The 19,114-nt window shown below is 43.4% G+C and overlaps 1 protein-coding gene across 1 annotated transcript; it reads right to left on the bottom strand.

Moving 5' to 3' along the window:
- Positions 1-7,226: 7,226 nt before the first annotated feature.
- LOC149198366 (uncharacterized) lies at positions 7,227-8,731 on the bottom strand. The gene is made up of 2 exons (XM_089409027.1): positions 7,454-8,731; positions 7,227-7,331 (listed from the first exon to the last, which is right to left on the bottom strand). The coding sequence occupies exons 1-2, from the start codon at positions 8,729-8,731 to the stop codon at positions 7,227-7,229; spliced, it is 1,383 nt and encodes a 460-aa protein (XP_089265153.1).
- Between the last annotated feature and the right edge of the window lie 10,383 nt (positions 8,732-19,114).

Genomic DNA, 19,114 nt, shown 5'->3' with positions numbered 1-19,114 from the left:
AATATAGGCAAGCTAACACATTTCCTTGCCTCTAGGGGTCTAGCACATCATCCTAGGAGTTGTTTCAACCAATTCTAAAATGAGCACTACAATCTAGGCAATCAAAACAACTTGCCTCTATAAGCTAGGAAACCAATTCATTCATTAATTTTTTGCCATTTTATGAATGAATCTTCTAGAATAGGTAAAAAAGTGTCATGTCAACATGAAAATACATTAATTACATCAAATAGGGTGAAAAATCCCATGAAAAGTCAAAACTGGTCAAATAGCTGCGTTGTCTTGTACTGTAGATGAAAAACTGGAAAATTTCCCTCATGCGTAGCGCGCCAAATATCTACGCATAGTGCGCCTTTCAGCCCACTTTTGGGGCACTTCCTGGCATCCAAATGAGGCTCAGGTGGGCTTGTTGTAAAGGTCTAGATGTCTACTTTCCAACCCAAGTGGAATTTCTCAATTTGGTGCCCATTTGCCCCTCCAAAAATGAATTCTCCCAAGACTGCTTCCTGTGTGTCCAAAAAGGGGTGGAAGGTCATGTTTTGCATGTTTTTTGACCTTTTGGGGGCCCAAAACTTGATGAAATGTCTTGGCAGTGGCTGAGAAGATGTATTTCATCATGAAAAATCCAAAAATGCAAACCTTTCATGATTTGGACCTCCCAATCTTCAGGGTAGCGCGCGGCGCGCTACGCGTTGAGGCGAAAAACCTGTTTTTTACATAAAAATTTCAAAATTGACAAAATTTTCCCCAAATTTCTTGAAATTTGGGCTGGGGGTCCCCAATCAAGTACTATGCTCAGCCAAAGAGGCTTCGGCAAAAATCCAAAGACGATCAAGCTCCTTTTTTCTTTTTCTTTTTCTTTTTGACCGTTTTCTTCAATTTTGCCTTAAGACTCCTAATTCACGCCTTGCAAACTAGGTTCTGGGCCTTGTAATGCATAGCCATGTGTTTTAATAATGCATTGTCTCTATTGGCATTTTTTAGCCGCTCCTCCAAGCAGATGTTGACCCTCTCGATATTAGCCACTCGATCCTCATTTACCTGTTGCTCTAGAGAAGTGAACTCAATTTCCCTATGTTGGGCATCTTGGCGATTCTCACGGATGTTCTGTAGCTCTATGATCACGTGCTGGTCCTCAAGCTTCTTATTGCGCTGCTCTAGATACCTGATATATGAAGCTATCTCATCATGACTAGTAACAAAACCTGATGGCTCACCTGAAGGCCTCTCCTCATGCTTGGGCTTCTTGCCCTTATCCTGTACCTGCGGTGCTGCTGTCGAAAGCGAGGACCCTTCCACACGAGGTGGAGATAACACTTGTTGTGCTGATGAAGTCAATGAGACCCCTTCCACCCCAGGTGGAGATATTACTCGTTGTGTAGATGCAAATAAGGCCCTCATGGCACATCTATCATAATTTTTTCTCATTAATCTTGCAAAACCAAGAACCAGCCATGGAAATGAAGCCTACCTGTGGTTTACTTGAGTTAGGAGAGGAGTTGAATACTTGCTGGCGAATTTCTGGGCAGAATTCCCAACACGTAGCGCACCTCACCCAACGCGTAGCGCGCCCCTAGTGCATAGCGCACCCTTGGTGCGTAGCGCGCCCACCCTGATGCATAGCGCGCACCCAGCTACATAATTAATTTTGCAGGAGGCTTTTGGAGGCCTTCCCTATGTCAAAATTGGGCGCAGGATAGCGCGCTGGAAAGGTCTTTGAGTCTACTTTCCAACACAACTGGAATTTTTCAATTTGGAGGTCATTTTCCGTATCAAAAATCAAATCTCCCAAGACTGGTCAAAATGTGCCAAATGAGACTGCCTCAAGGCAGAGTGCTGTTGCAGCCAACTTTTGAATGCGTTACTCAACTCCAAATTGAGCTCATGATAGCTCATTGGAAATATATTTGTGTCTAGTTATCATTTGACTCATCAAGAAATTCTTTTGACCAACCAAGCTAGGAGAAAATTTGATTTTCCCAAGGTCACTCCAGAGGTGCATTCGATTCTCTTGAGGCAACGATATTTTTGACATTTCTCTAAAACCATGACACCTGTGTAAAAAGCGAAAGAGGTTTTTCTTCTTTGGCATGTTTTGAACAAAAACCTCTCTCAGTATTTCTAAATTCATCTTTGATTGCTCTGAAATATCTTTTGAGGGAAACCTATCCCGATGTGTGAAACAAGGGATTTTGTCGAAATGAAGTGAAATGAAGGGGATGAGGGGCTTCTAAATTCTTGGGGAAATTTTTGGAAGTAGGGAGGGATGTTAGAAAGCAGGGGAAAGTGGAATCTTATAGATCGAGTGAGGGGAAGGGGTCTAAAAGGACAAAACATAGGCCCAACCTAGAAAATTGCCATGTTGTAGCAAGAAACTAGGGTTTGTGCGAAAATGAGGAATTTGGCGGATCTAAGGGATGGGAAGTGTTTAATAAGGTACATGAAGGATAGGGGAAGGTGTATGAACATCTGGATACAAGTTTTGCTAATGATTTGACCATCCAAGAGAAATTACCTCCAAAACCCTAAGAGAGAGAAATAGACCTTACCAAGGCACAACTGAAGCATGAATAAGTTGTAAAATGACCCAATGGAACTTGTCATGATGAGGAAAACCCTATGAATGATGATAGAATCAGCTGAATAGTGACATAGACTGACATTTGGACAACTTTAGAAGGAGTTAAAGCAAACCCTAGACCTAATGCCTAGTGACCAAATTTTGCTTGAAAACTCTTTGAAATGACAAAATTTAACCTGGACACTCTGAGACCACTTTATAAGAGCACATTTGATCACTGGAGGAAGGTTGGAAAGGCTGACACTAACAGAATAGAGGAAGACTGCTTCCTAAATTGAGTATAAATGTTGTCATGGAGGGCTTCATTCCTCTGTTTGATTTCTTTGTACCTTTGAAATATGTCCAGTTGCCCTTGTTTTGCAAATGACTCTGTTGTATGAGGTATTGTGGATGGATTCTCTTTAGTGGTTGAGGATGATGGAGAATCAGTGGTATTGCTACCAAACTGTAAGGTACAAAGGCAAATGAGTACAATATTACCCTGTGTTTCTTCCCTTGGTGTGAAATCTACCTTGGAGCTTGTCTTTGTTTTCTTTGTGTAAATCTTGAATTCCTTTGCTGAGACTTCTGTTACTGGAGAAGAATAATCTTCTATTTTCCTTTTCTTAGTTTTATCTCTAGGGATAGGAGTCTCTGAAGCGCTTCTGGACAACACTTGCTCCTCGGCCTCCTACAATGTGTTCTCTTCCCAATCCTACTGATTCATATATTTCTCAATTTATGGTCTTTGGGTATGTACATAAGGGGTTGTCTTTTGTTCCAACCTTAGCTTAGAAATTACCCCAAAGGGGCCATAAGACCATGTGAAGCTGAGGAGAAAATTCATCTGTTTTAGAAGGAGGCCTACTTCCTCTCCTGCTTCTCTACTATTTCAGATAAATGGCCCTAGCTATGTTTTGATTCTGAACTATGACTTCTTCTTCTTTTTTTCTGAATAAGGCTAATTCTATTATAATACAAAAAGGTCAAAAATTACATAGTAGTTACAAAAGGGCATGGCTCAAAAATCTTGCCCAGAAAATGCTCCTTTACCTAGCTTGTATCTACCAAGATTGAACACCGTCAAAATTGAATTATTGTCTTCTGCTGTATCTATAGCCTCTATGACTCGAAACCATGACTCTAAACGATACATAATAGGGACCCGAAGACATACAGACAAATAAACCCAAACGGCCGACACATAGACAGACAGACCCATGCTGTCGAACTGATACATAGACACGGAAAACAGAGACAAAATGTGGCTCTTGCGGCCTGAGTTGCCAAGAGCACCCTTCTTATCTTGCTCATTCATCATCAGTGGTGTAGGGCGCTTCCTCAATTGGGCACCCAAAATGAAGAGAGTCACCAGAATCAGAGAGAGGGATCATCACGCTGGAAGGTCGTCCCTGAACAGGCGCGCTTGGGCCTGCGAGAGCTGGTGGACAAGCTATGGGGGAGCTTTCCCTGTCAGTTTCGCTGGGACCTGCAAGAGCTGAAGGACCGGCTAAGGGGGAGCTTTCCCTGACAGGGCGTTGCAGGTCGATAATAGGCCCTGTCCCATGAACAGGAGGAGGAAAATCCAGCGTGGTTTCTGCCGAATCTCTTAGAATATCACAATGCTCAACCGCTACAGAGATAATGAAGGTGGAATTAGCGAGAGCACAGGGAACCTGGTACCTTACCATAGGATGCTCGTGATGCCCACAGTCCATACTACGATCGCTTTCCATGCCTCTGCCGCGCCCAGCTCTAATGCCATGAAAGTTTTGTGGCTCAGAAGTGACTTCGACGGAGGAGGAAGGAGAATTGGGGCCAGGCCGCTGGATGGAGGCCCTTCCGCGAGAGCTACCACGCCGACTACACATTCTTTGTCTTTCACCCCTCATGTCTGAATTCCGATAATGAACACGAGTACCGGGACCTGGTGAGGAGACATTAATCGGGCCGAGGGTAGCCAAATCGAGCTCACGACGCAGATTTCTGAGGCGTATAACAGTCTCTGAGAAGGCTGCAGAGCATGGATGCTCTTGTTCCCTTCCCCAGTCCACCGAATGATGCACCAGAAGAGCGGCAATATGCTAGACGAAAGCAATGGTATGCTCAAATGCCAGAGGGGTTCCGTGTTTATTAACCTCCATAGCGCAGTTCACTAGGCAGTGCAGAATGGACGAAATGACCAGCATTAATGCCGGCATAAGTTCTACTGCATGCGAGCCTACTATATCAGCTGTGGGGTACTGCATGTCACTAATGGGCTGACACCTGCCCATGTGACACCCCATCTGTCCTCCACTCGCATTAGACACCCGCATCCGGGAGGGAGAGGTATTTCTGCACCAAAGAAATGCAATCCTGTTTGAGTTTATCATCATCTACCATGTCAAGTGAACCTGAGAAGTATGGAATTAACTGAGATGCTCCCTGGTTAGCCAGCCTGTCTGCTACTTGGTTAGCTGTCCTTCTTACGTGCTGGAAGGTGATGCTTGGGGGATTTTTTAGTTTTTCCTCCAGAGATTCCAGCCGGCTCAGCAATCTCCAGCTTGAAGCGACCTTAACAGCTGGAGTACCTGCCTGTATTCTTTGTGCAGCAGCTATAAGAATGAGAGAGTCTCCTTCAACGTCTAGAGGGTAGAAATGTTCTCGTTCTGCTATGCATATGCCTGCCCAGAGTCCTTCCATTTCTGCTGCGTTGTTAGTATCTTTACCAATCGATCCATAGAATATATGCAGTATTGCTCCAGTATGGCTTCTAAAAATTCCTCCAAAGCCCGTGGGTCCAGGATTTCCTTTAGCAGCCCCATCAAAATTTAGCTTGTAGGAGTTGTTTGCCGGAGGGAGCCAGCTTGCTGAAGAGGTGGGGCTAATTGTAGGACGAATGCTGACCTTTGCTAGAACGGAGAGATCCATATTCCATGCTTTCAGAATGTCACATTCCCTTGGTAATTCTGGCAGATCTGTGGCGGACCAAATTCTGATAGCCAGAGTTTCTTGTAAATTCTTTTTGAGGATGAGCCACAGAGCATCTATGGACCTGAAGGTATTATTGAAGATTCTATAGTTTCTTTCCTTCCAGAGAGTCCAGTATAGAAAGCCTGGTAAAAGACTCCACAGAGAGTTGAGAAGCTGGCTCTTAAAAGGGTTCTTGGTCCATTGCCTTATATTTTCTGTTACATCTTCCATCCTTGCCTCCGATCTCATGTTGCAATCTTCAACTTTCTTCCAAAGTTGCGTGGATAACTGACAGGTTTCCATTAGATGACTGATGGCCTCAGAGTGGAGGTTACAATTTGGGCATCGTGATGGCCCAATGAAACCGCGTTTTATCAGGTTGTCCCAAGTGAGTATGCGCCGTTTGCTGAGAAGCCATAAGAATGTTGAAACTTTGGGCCATAGCCCTGGCTACCAGACTTTTTCCCAGATTCGGTCCCTGTTTGCTTGGATCTTTGAATACCTCAGCTGATGAGCTTCTTTTGTGGTGAATGTTCCTTTGGGCGTATGACCCCATCTTAGTCGGTCCTACTGGTTGGAGTATCAGATTCTTCTGTAGGTGAGTTTTTGATCTATGTCAGAGTGCGATTCTCCCTGCCAATCCCTTTGCCAAAGGCTGGCCTGCTTCCAGATTCGCAAGTCATGATTTGAGGATTGTTGCCAGAATTGATGCACGTGAGTAAGGCTTTCCTGCTGCATCTGCATTTGCCATAGAGGCTTTTGAAATAAAGTTGCCAGCTTTGGGAGTTGTTGCCATGAGTCTTCCCAGAACCTTATTGTTGTACCTGAATGGATATCCCAGAAAATGTGTTCTTGAATGAACTTACTATGGAGCTTTGCAGTGTTCCAAATGGGTGATCCGGAGATTGAGGGATTGATTCTGATGAGATCTTTCCATTGACTACCCGGGACATAGTTTGCTTGCCATAATCTGGCCCATGGTGAGTGTGGCTTGGTGATCCAATTCCACCACATTCGTGCTCCCATCGTATTATTGCTTTGAAGTGGATCTCGCAGGCCTAAACCTCCCTCTGATTTGATTTTGCAGACGTCTTTCCAGTTGACCAGAGCCCATTTTTTGTTTAAGCCAGAGGAACCCCAGAGGAAGTTGCGTTGAAGGTTGCGAATGGTCTTGAGGACCCATTTTGGAGCTGCCATAATGGAAAAGAGATACAAAGGCATAGCCTGTAGAACTGATTTGATTAAGACCAGTCTACCGGCCATGTTAAGAGCCCGGAAAGTCCAAGAAGATAGCTTTGATTCTAATTTATCTAGAAGGGTCTTCCATGAGGCATGCTTGACAGCAGACTCCGCGAGGGGAGCTCCTAGGTAAGTAGATGGTAGCTTGGAAATGGTATAACCCAAAATTCTGGCAATGTTCCTTTGAGAAGAGGGGGGGGTGTTGAAGAAGAAGAGCTGAGATTTCGAGGCGTTGATGGAAGTGTCAGATGCGTCGGAGAAGATGGAAAGCAGGGATTTAAAAACGGAGGCTTCTTGTGACGAAGGATGACCAAATAACATGGTGTCATCAACAAACTGTTGATGTGATTGAGAAGGAAGACCATGAATAGAGATGCCTTTAAGAGCTTGGGAGGAAACAACTGCTTTAAGAAGTCTATTGAGACCTTTCGCCATTAGAACAAAGAGAAAGGGTGAGAGAGGATCCCCCTGCCTAATGCCCTGAGAGGGGCGAAACGGTTTGGAGGGCGATCCATTCAACAGGACTGAGAAGCTGGGAGAGGAGATAAGGTTCATAATCCATCTGGTCCAAGTAGGACTGAAACCAAAAGCCAAAAGCATTTTTTGAACATAATTCCAACTGAGCTTGTCAAAGGCTTTAGATAGATCCAGTTTTAGAAGCATACCTGGTTTTTTTAGAAGCTTTAATGAGTGAATCACCTCATTAGATAGAATAATACCGTCCATGATCTGCCGGCCTTCGACATATCCCGTTTGTTTTAGAGAAATGAGTAGTGGAAGGAGAGGTTTAAGCCTATTCGCTATGACCTTGGTGATGAGCTTGTAGATGACATTGCATAGCGCTATAGGTCTGTAGTTTTCAGGCTTACTTGCTTCTTTACTTTTTGGAACCAATGCTATGAAGGTCGTATTGAGGGCTGGGAGTATCCAATGCATAATTCGTGATTCCTCCACAAGTTCCCAAACTTCAGCTTTGATCAACTCCCAGAATTCGTGGAAGAAATTGGATGTGAAACCATCCGGCCCGGGAGCCTTGCCATCCTTGAGTTGGTTCATAGCTTCTTCAACTTCCTTAAGAGATATGTGTTGAGGCAGTTTGTTGTTGTGGTCCTCTGTTATGATTCGAGGGATGTGTTGCGTTATTGTTCTGATTGCCTCATCTCTGTTACCTGAGGGTTCCCTGAGAATATCCTGAAAGTAGCCTGTGAATTCCTGCTCCATATCTTCATGTGCTTCTATTCTTTCCCCCTGTTGATTGTTTATGAAGGTGATGTTGTTGTGCATACGCCTTTGGATGGTTGTTTTATGGAAAAAATTGGTATTCTTTTCCCCATCTTTTAGCCAGTTGATTCTGGATTTTTGATGCCAGAGAATTTCCTCTTGCCTCCTACGTTCTTCTATTTGATTCCAAAGGATCTCCTCTTGTTGTGTCTGTTCCTCTATTCTTCCTTCTCGAATGAGAGTTTGTTGAAGTGCTTCCATTTGCTTTTCCAGCCTCTGGCGATTCTCCTGAATGTTTCCAAATTGTGTGCGATTCCAGTTCTTGAGGACTTGTTTTAAGTTTTTCAACTTTTGTTGGAATTGATACATTTTGGCCCCCTCTGGCGGGATAAAGGACTTCCATGCTTCTTCTACCACTGTCTTGAATTTTGGATCTGTAAGCCAAAAGGCCTCGAATCGGAAGGGTCGATTGCAGCGTGTACCGGGCCTAGACCATTGTAGCATGATGGGCCAGTGATCAGATCCTCCTTGTGGTATGATTGACGCGTTAAAGTCCCCACCCAAATGTATTGCGTTGTCCGATAGAAGGAACCTATCGAGCCTGGAGGATATATGATGAATGCCCCTGCGTTTATTCGTCCAAGTGGAAATTCCATTTGAGGTTGGAATGTCCATGAGTTGATTATTTTGAATGAATTCTCTAAGACCATTGTTGTCGCTCTCTAGCCTGGTTCTACCTCCTGCTTTTTCTTCCATCGACTTTATGATATTGTAGTCTCCTCCTCCGATCCAGAGGGGGTACTGCCTGTTCTCGTTTAGTATAGAGATTGTTTCCAGCAGATCTAGTTTTTGCTGAATATTTTGCGGAAAGTATACATTTGAGAGATGCCCGTGGATGTTAGTGCCAATGAGGTGGAAGGACGCTTGAATGAGGTGATGTGTTGCATGGAAGTCATTCAGTGTTAGAATCTGCGGATTCCATAGTATGGCAAGTCCACCTGAGGCCCCTGAGGCGTCAACTGAGATTGCGCTGCTACCTGCCCAGATCTTGTTTCGAACTTTTTCAATAGCTGTGTTGCTGCTTTTGGTTTCTTGAAGAAAAACTATGGATGGTTTTTCTTGTTGAATCAGGTTTTTGATCATCCGGTGTTTTGAGGGGCTATTGAGCCCTCTCACGTTCCAGGAGATGAGCTTCATGGAGACTGAGGTTTGGGTTTATAATACTTTGTCAACTTAGGGAATCGCCCCGATTCCATAAGTAATTCTCCCACTAGTATGGTCCTCTGTAGATCTGTCTTGCGTCCCCTTTTCTTGTTTTCTTTGAGAGTTTTTTTTTCCGTCCCAAGGGCTTCCTCCTTGTATACCCAGAATTTTATTGTGCTACATTTTGGCCAAGACTCCTTCAAGCCTATCTATTTGCCAAGGGGGAATGGTGTTGAATTCTTTTTGTTTGCAGGTTGTTTCAAGTTTGAAGATGTCTAGACCCTCGAGGATAATATTTTCCGGATCTTCCTCCATTATGATAGGGGAGCTCTGATCTTCTTCATCTGCAGCTACCTGTAGACTTAGATCTAGAGCTGCATCTATATCCATGGTTAAAGCCTGCTGCTTAGGATCAAGAACGGCTTTTCCCTTGCCCGGGTGCAGGGGATTGATATCCGAAACCACTTTAGTGATGTCTTTCATTTGATGAGGCGAGGGGCGAGAGGAGTCTAGATCTGAAGTCTGCATGGGGGCGGAAGGGTTGAGGGAAGATGAAGGCATTGAATTATTTTCCAGGGGATCAGAGCTATGCAGGTCCGGGGTAGCAAGCGGAGTAAATCTGTTTTGGGAACCCGGTTTAGCGGTATTATCAGTGACTGTCTGGCTTTTCTTTGCATGCCTACGGCGGTTAGGGACTTTGGTGAAGCCTTCCGAATCTTTGGAGTTTTCTGAGGAGGAGGCTTTGGACTGCAAGTTAAGAGGGCAGTCTCGGAAGAGGTGGCCATGCTCATGGCATTTACGGCATCGAAAGGGGATATGCTCATAATCTAATGATTGTGTCCATTCAAAGTCATCGTGATAGAGACTTACCGAGTCAGCTAAAGCCTTGGTCAGGTGCATCTGTACGCAGATCCTGGCGTACGAGGTGTATTTGCGGGACTTTGTTTCCTCCGCAACTTTGATGAAGGTCCCAAGTTTGTTGCCAATGTCTGCCAGCGTTTCTTCCCTCCAGTATTCCACCGGGAGGGAATACATTCATATCCATACGGGTGCCCAGCTGAAATCTTCTTTATCAGGATTGAATCTCGGTTTCCATTCCGTGAGATACAGTCCTGAGGAGTTAAAGAAGTATGGGCTGCCTTCAAATATTCTAGATTTGTCCTCCACACAAAGGAAGATGGCTGTGAAAAAGCCTTTCGGTCCCAGTTGCAAAGTAACTTGTCCTTTGGGTTTCCATTTTGATGCTATCCATCCCTGCAAGGCCTTTTCAGTAGGCCAAAAGCCAAGAAACTTTCCTATTAACGCGTGATCTTGCATATACTGGATTTCACCATTTATACGATGACTTGGCAGATCAACCTTGATGCGTTCTGCGGCCTTTGGAATACAGGTTGCCGAGGTCGCCTTTGGCTGTGACGAAGAGGCTTTTTGGTGCGCTTCTTTTTCTGTGTCCATTGCTTCAGGCTGAGCTGTGGGCATCTCTTCGCCGTTCGTTCCTTGTCCTTCTGCTAAGAATCTTGGACAGTGCCAGAAGGGGGCAGAGGAGTTTTGTTCTGATTCATGTCAGAGATAGGGGAGTTCAGAGGAGGGGGGGCAGAGCCCACCCCTCCAAGCTGCTTTGCCATTGAAGGCTTTCAGCAGTAGTGTGGCGGCGCAGCTCGATCCGTCCGAAGCGATCAGGGAGTAGGGTTTGCAGAAGTTTTGCAGGCGGCATAAAAATCGTCAGAGCCATTTTTTTTTTCAACTCCAATCAATAACTGTGACTTCTTCTTAGCTGCCAAAAAGTGAATGTTATATGATTGGATTGTTTGCCTGATGTATTCTAAGGCAAATATCCTCATAGGAAGGTATTTTGGTAGTTTATAAGGTGGCAGCTCAGAGCCATAAACCCTGATCTCTATATAATTTTGGTATAAATACAAACTACCTTTTTTCCCCTGCTCACTTAGATGCAACACCTTTTGAATGTCTTCACTAACCTTGGGAATTTGTTGGTTTCTCAGCAAAAAATTTGATGGATATATGAACTGGTCAATGAAGTATTTAAACCTTCCTGTGAATGCTTTATGATAATTGAAGTCCAAAATATTATGGAATGAGGCTCACCTTGCTGACTGAGTTTCTAGATTGTAAAAGGAAACCTATCTGTTTGGAAGAAAAGAAACATATGCGTGAGAATAAAAGAATATATGAACATACCTTTAGTTAAAAACTAAAGGGAATTGTTCATGAATGATATCAGAAAGAAAGAGACTATAGTCAAAGATGACTGAAGGTCCTTCTTTTGAAGAAATGATGGATAGAAAACCTAAAATAGGCTCATCTACCCATTCATCTGAGAAATATCCAAGTAGACAAGACAAGACAGAGATGATCTGTCTGGTCCTCTAAGGGAAAATAGAAGAGGGATAATGAGCATTTTTCTTAGGCAATTGAGAATCTTTTGGGAGGAAGATTTAAAAAACTTAGCTCTCTAGGGCAAAGTAAGCTTTAGGTAGATATTTTTAAGAGCTTCAATGGAGAAGGGAGTCGAGGATTCACTGTGTGGGATTTGCAACATCTGATTTATACTCTCAGGGCAATGGTGAAAAGGATTTCACCATTAGGGGATAGAATGGATCTTTTACTTGGGAGGTAAGAGGCATGGCATTTCAGGAATTTTTTTTGGGAAATAATAGGATTGAGGAAAAATTAATAGGGGTAATCTGTATTACCAAAGCCAAATTTCATATGACTAGTCGAGATGGTTATCTCGAAACCAACAGTGTAATTCAAAGAGGTCAAATTCACATTGTGTTTCAACAATTTTGTAGTCTCTGTCGGCTAAGGGAATGTGGTCTAAATCAATAGAGGGATAAAGCATAGAGTTTATTACAATGGAATCAATTTTGGTTTTGGGGGCCATTGTGATAGGAGGGTTGAGAATTGCAAAGGATGACAACACAAATTTCTCGTGAAAAGTAACTTGCAGGTTATTACGCTGTCAGAATGGATTGTAGACGAGGGAAAACAAAGATTGGCTTAATACTGTTGCGAGAATGTGAGGATTAGGAAAGAAAGTGATCGAGGGCGAGTGCAGGGATTTATAAGTTTGCAATGGAGCGAGACCGTTAGATGAAACGATTGTTTAGGGGAGCAATTACTCTGCAATGGGAGGAAGTGGAAATGGGAGTGTTGTAATGGTCAGTCGACATGGAACTGAGCGATAGGTGGAAAAGGGCACGGGTGTTGGGTTGTGGATCCCCCGCGTAATGGTTTTGGGGCTTAAAGCCCACGATTTTGGGTAATGGTATTGTAAAGGCTCCGTGAAGTGCACGAAGTGTGAGTTGTAATAAGTCAAGTAAAAGGGTAGTCCGCCCTAAAATAATGTAAGATTATAGAAAGTGAGTCGGCCTGACCATAGTCCGTGGACCATGGGAATGTATAAATAGAGCAAGGCTCTAAGTATAGAGGTCAACTTTGAGGAAGCTTTGTTTTAGATCTGAAGTGTATGGGTTTCTGAAAATAATGTTCGCTCTGAGTCTGTAAGTTCGAGTCGTGGGTTGTAGTAGTAGAAGAGGCTCTGCAGCTGTGTGCACAGAGGCCTAGTAGAGTCCGCAGCTATGTGCGCGGACCCCTGCAGCTTTGTGCACAGGGTAGGAGGTGGATTGTAACTGGAAAACCATTAAAAAAGATAAGTTGGTTTTGGAATATCACATAGCTGTGGCTCTATTTCTGTTATGCATTTGTTTACAGTTTATAATTGCGTGCCTGTCTATTTATGTTAAATGATAAAAGAAAGCATTGATCCCACTTCATTTAATTAAAGATCTATAATACTAATTGTTAGAGTCGGTCTTGCAGCCCTCCATCAGCGATCAAAGCTCTTTGCATTTGCATAAGTAGGTGTCCCATCAGTGTCAATTTTTGCATCCCATTAGGCATGCCATAACCCTGATGGAGGAGCTGGTGTCTTTGTCCCCCTCTTGGCATTGCTGAATCAAGTCATTTAAGTCCTTAGTCACTTTCAAGCTTGTCTTGTCTTGTCTTGAGGTCAAATTCCTAGGTCTAGGGTTTTGGTCAAGTTTGTTTACAAGGTCATGTCTCTGAAGGCTAATAAGTGCTCAGCAAGCCAAAGGGGTGATTTTAAAGGTGTTTCTTCGCAAATTTCTATCTTGTACAGTTAATTTTCACCTTGGATTTAAAAACCCTGTTTTTAAAGCCAAGGTCATTTTTCAAATTTTTATAAAAAGTGATGAAATTTCAAAAAGCTTCCAAAGACAGCATGTAACCCTGGCTCCCTTGCCAAGATCCTTCAGATGATATCCCTGCAAAAAGTATCGAGAAAAAGCATTAAATGAGTCAATTTCAGGACAAAGCAAACCAAGAAAAGTCAATTTTATAAAGTGTCAAAGAAAAACATTATAAAGTGGGTTGGGCATGAAATTATTTCAAATCAAAGTTATAAAAGCCCAATCTCCCTCCATTTACCCTCATTGTGCATCTAACTCACTTGCAAGAGAGATTGGGCGAGGGTTTGAGCGAAATTGTGAGCTTGACAGGCGCGCGACCCGTCAGACCAGTGCGCATTGCTGAGCACTTATGCGCGACCCGTCAGAGGCGCGCGACCCGTCGAGCCCGTTCCAGCATTGTTATTTTATAACGGGCGCGACCCGTCAGTGGCGCGCGACCCGTTGGGTGAGGCGCGCGACCCATCAACGTCCTCTTTACCAAATCACCTGCAAATCATCCAAGGAGCCAACAAAATTGCTAAATTGCCTAAGGTAGGCCCTCCAACTTATAAATTGTTGTTTGTTATGGTTAAAGACATCATGAATACATGTTTTAAAGATCTCATTTTGCAAGAGAAAAAGCTCTATATGGCTGTGGTTTAAAATTGTAAAATTTGCCTAGCGTTTTATGTTGTTTTAAGGTTTTTCCCTTGTAATCATTTTTCCCCATTTCCCATTTCATTTTCCTTGTCTTCCTATATAAATTTCCCTTTTAAATTTGTAAAGAAAATCTAAACTCTACTCCTCTTCCCTAAAAAATGAAAAATCAAGCCCTAACCCTACCTCTCATTATACCCATGTAAACAATGTATATAATGATGCATATGCAATGATTTTTGCAATGTTTTTTCCCTGAAATCCCTGTTATATATTTATTCCCATTTTCCTTTTAAAGTGTCCCTCCCCTAACATTCCCCTCATGTTCCTTGTCCCCCTTGAAACAGCATATAGATCAGCATTTTACAAGGCAGGAACAGCAGTACATTTTGGCCACTCTGCTCCTTAAACAATGTCAGAAACCGAAACCTATGAGCAGAGTGATGACCAGGCATCAGCTTCAGAGATTGAGGTATAGAGGAGGCCTCATAAGGGTGGAAAGGGTGGTCATCATAAGAGAGAGGAGCCCACTTCTTTGGCAAATTTACAGGCTTGTCCCATGGCGGTTTCATGTTTCCAGTACATGTCTTGCTATGAGTTTTGTGAGAGGATCTCTCGGATTCAGCACCACAGAGAGTTGGCTCGCCTATTTGTTTTACATTTGCATGATGGACATGTCAACCTTGCCGGGGTGGACTTTACATTGACACCCGAGATGATTGCACAGGCCACAGGGATACCTAATGTTGGAGAGGTATGGAATAAGCGCAAGGTGTTGGATAGTGTTCATTTTGAGCCTTTCGTTAGACCAGCACTCATGAGGCACTTGACAGGAGTGTTTCCCTTCAGATTTCTTAGGAGTGAGTATGCTCCCATGATGAGGCTCATCATGCTCTATTTTACCTGTGAGGGCAGATTTTCACAAGTATATTCGTACCATATTCGCCTATTGATGCACTTCACACGGGTACGGATGATGAACATCCCTGTTTTCTTCTATCAGAACATTGAGAGGATGGTGTCCATGATGCAGAGGAAGAGCCCGACACAGCAGTATAGGAGCCTTTACCATTATGGTTTGATTCAGCTTGTAGTATTACATCAGTTGGCTCAGCAGGGCATCTCATGGGAGGAGTTCATCTCTCGTGAGATTTTCACAGTACCACCACCGCCACATCCTGAGGTTATTCACGAGGAGGGAGGACCATCACAGTAGCATGACATCCCCATCACTAGACATGTCAGCTCCTCACCTTTGGTTACTTATCAGAGAGGCCAAAGGGCCTTATTTGTAGCAGCTCGGCGAGTACTTTCTCCACAGCATGTGGAAGGGGTCTCGCCTTCTTCATCAGCTCAGCGAGTGTTATCTCCACATCAGGTGGAAGGGGCCTCTCTTTCTTCAGCAGCATAGGTATCAGAGAGGGGCAAGCAGCCCAGGATTGATGAGGGACCATCAGGTGTTCCATATATAGAGCTTATTGATCTTGATGTCAGTTCTCCTAGCCGAGAGTCAAAGGAGATCATTTAGCACCTTAGAGCTGAAAATGATGCATTGAAGAGGAGGTTAGAGGGGGCACAATGGACAATCTCATATCTGGAGCAGCGCAACAAACAGTTGGAGGATGAGCAAGCTCTTGATGAGTTGTGGAGGATTCGTAGTGACCGCAACCTGAATCGAAGAAGACCCGGTGATCTGTTGCCCGCTGAGCGAGAGTCCATGCTTATCCAGCTCAATGCACACTTGGAGAGGCTGTTGGCTAAGGCCAACCAAGATAAAAAATTGTTAAGAAACATGAAGAACCATTATTGGGCGAGAATGCACGTGTGCAAGGAAAATATGAAGATGTTCCAAAGGCGGTTGGCCAAGGCACAAAAAAGGAGAAAGAGGCCCGATCCCCTCCATATCTTGGCTGAGGCTTCACTGAAGGACCAAGGCACTAAATAGCCTAGCAACAGCACAAATCCCAAGAAATTTTGAGCATTTTGGGTAAATTTTGGTTTTTTCAGGCAATTTACAGGTTTTCTCCATTAACGGGTCTCACCCCCCGCGCGACCCTTCATCTTGGCAACTCCATTTTGCAAAAACTCAGCATTTCCAGATTTTTCATGAGAATTTACATATGCTCATCCATGGAAGAGATTTTATGAAGTTTTGGGCCTCCAGAAAGTAAAAAAAAAGCAAAAAATGACTTTCTGCCACATTTTTGAGACACAGAAAGCAGTCTTGGGAGATTGCAAGTTTGGAGGGGCAAATGACCACCACAGTTAGAAATTCCAGTTGGGTTGGAAAGTAGACTCACAGACCTTTCCAACAAGCCTACTCTTGCTCAATTTGGACACCTAGAAGTGCCCCAAAAGTGGTCCCAAAGGCGCGCGACCCGTCAGGCAAAGGCGCGCGACCCGTCAGGCAAATTTCTCCAGATTTCAGTGTACAGCTCAGAAAAACGCAGTTTGACCCTGTTTGACTTTTTGGGGTGGATTATTATGCTCTTTGATGTAATTAATGTACTTTTATGACACTTTTACACTTATGTCCCTCTTCTAGAAGATTCATTCATGAAAAGGGTGAAAATTAAATGAATGAATTGGTTTCCTAGCTTATAGAGGCAAGTTGTTTTGACTGCCTAGTTTGTAGTGCTTAGTTTAGAAGTGGTTGAAACAGCTCCTAGGATAGTGAGCTCGACCCATGGATTCAGGGAAAGAGGTTAGATGATCTATATTATGTACTTTCTTGCTCATTTTCATGGTTGGACTCTTGAGGGAGAAGCTATCGTTGTATTATTCACTGTATCTCTGCAATTTTTGGCTAAGGAAGACCAGGGTTTTGCAGTCCTTTTTGGGATTCTTGTGGTTACATGTATTGATGGCGTGTTTCTCTATGTACTTGTAAGTGTGTTATGTGAATCATTTCCTTTCTTTTCCTTCTGCACATTAAACAAATGAAGTGTTAAAGTAGAATTCATGACTGTCATGCTCTGCTTTTAAGTTTGTTTAATTTCAATGTTTTCTACTGTTTAAGGAGAATTCAAAGTTATTGTTTGCTCTCCTTAGCTCCTCACCTGTCTTTCTCATCCATTCACCTCAATCTAAGGCATCAATACTGTATCCTATCTCGCCCCAAAGAACCCCCTGCAGAAACTGTGTCCTATCCCCGCACCCAAAATTGCCACTCCTCAATTTGCCACCAAAAACCCTAAAAATCCCAAATCAACCCCTTTGATCAGTTTACTAACCTAAAATCAGTGTTACCCTATTGGTCATCTCACCCATTGAAAATCTTTACCGAGATAGACCGGAGAGAGCCCTCTCCTGCCCCATAGGGCTAGCTACGAGGCTAAGTGGTTTGATGTTGCCTTGAGGTTTACCTTTCTCAGCCTGAGGTGAAATTTCAAGCGCTAACATATTGGCGACCATACTGGGGAGAACAAACTAATCGTTTGATCATCGACGTGTTATTTCATAAGTCTTAGACGGAGCCTGAAGTTACGCCAGGTAGCCTTCGAAAACGATCTTGTTTTACATCAGCGTTAGTAGATAAACGTTGCTTCATTCAATCTCCATGAGCTTGTGAACGTAGCGCTTCATTGACACTTTATCCCAGTATAATTCTTAACTCTGAGCCGTTGATGATAGGTTGAGAGTTTTCACAGGCTGAATGGTTTTTCTTTCCTAGTCTTTTTGAGAAAAACAAGCTGGCTACAGATCCTAGACCCATTTTCAAATCTCATTCATCTCCAGCTATTATCAAGTATTTTGAAGATCTAGATTTTGACGAAAGCTTTGAGTTGTCTCTGTTTAAAGCCAAGTCTGAAAGTGCGCTCGACTCTCTAGTCCTTGACCCTGATTTTGCAGCTGCTATTGAATTTGAGAGACATAACAAATTGGTCGAAAATTTCATCTTGAGACATCTCCAGACACATATTCAAGCTACTACCCTTGCTGATTTTGTTGAGAATATCTCTGATCATATTGGATCCACTATCACGGCTCACGAAAAATCTTATCCTCCTTATGTTTCAGTTTCGCCTATAATCACCTATCCCGAATCCACAGTCGGTTCTCCTTCTACACCCCATACCCCTCCTACTTCTCCTACCCCTCCGACTCCCCCAACTCCACAAACTAAAGCTCCTCTTATTATAGTCCCTGCTATCACAGCTCCTCCTCCTCATACTCATCCTACTCCCCCTCCTAAAGCAATGGCTGCCCGGTTTGCCCCACTTGCCCTTCCCCAAAATCTTCATGATATGCCAGCCGATTGTCAAAGTAAAATCCCTATGTTTGATGGCACTCCACAAAGTATTTCTGCTCAGCAACATATTGACAAAATGACCACCTTCTTTGATCTATATGAGATACATGAAGAAGATGTTACTATGCGGTTGTTCGTGCAAACATTTGGAGGGGAGGTTAGAAAGTGGTTCAGAGGGTTCACAACTAATAGCATTGCCACCTTGGAAGCACTTCAGAATCAGTTTTTAGATCGATGGGAAATCAGAAAAGATCCGCTTCAGATTAATGCCGAATACAACAACCTCAAGCGTAATCCGGGTGAGTCTGTTCAAGATTACATAATCAGATTCAATACAGTTTATAATGCTATTCCAGATGATTTGAGACCGTCAAGAAAATCAGCACTTCTTAAGTTCCCGGATGGTTTTGATCCGGAGATGGCTTATTCATTGCGAGACATAGATCCTCCTACCTTGGAGGATATGCAGAAAATTGCTGTCAGTGTTGAGGCAAATTTAAATGATAAAAGGGCAAGAATGAAGGCAGAAAAGCGAGTCACAATCAAAGAGGAAGCATCCATCTCAAATCAACTACTTCGTGATGTTGAACAGATAAAGAGGGCACTTGAAAATGTTCGTATTGACAAGCCGGAACCGCAGATCCGTAATCCTAATTTTCGAGGTGCACAGCAGCCACAATATAGAATCAAGCAGCGTGAAACAAAGGCACAAGAGGCAGCAGTTCAGCAGCAAATGAAAGCTCCTTTTCAGCAGAATTTTGTTAGCCAAGAATCAGAGGATGAAGGTGATAATGTTGGAGAGGAAAATCATTTCTT

The sequence above is a fragment of the Pinus tabuliformis genome, chromosome 2_2, assembly GCF_031772625.1.
Source record: "Pinus tabuliformis cultivar Carrire ecotype Pingquan chromosome 2_2, CPIR1, whole genome shotgun sequence".
Classification (NCBI taxonomy): domain Eukaryota; kingdom Viridiplantae; phylum Streptophyta; class Pinopsida; order Pinales; family Pinaceae; genus Pinus; species Pinus tabuliformis.
The sequence above is the reverse complement of the archived record's forward strand: the minus strand, read 5'-3'. Positions and strand labels throughout refer to the sequence as shown.

Excerpts from the sequence above, each read along its gene's own strand:
- LOC149198366 (XM_089409027.1), bottom strand. The coding sequence starts at position 8,731 with ATGGAAGAAAAAGCAGGAGGTAGAACCAGGCTAGAGAGCGACAACAAT. Across the intron at positions 7,332-7,453 it reads GTATTATTCTATCTAATGAG|TCCTACTTGGACCAGATGGA; the intron begins GTGATTCACTCA and ends TTTTGGTTTCAG.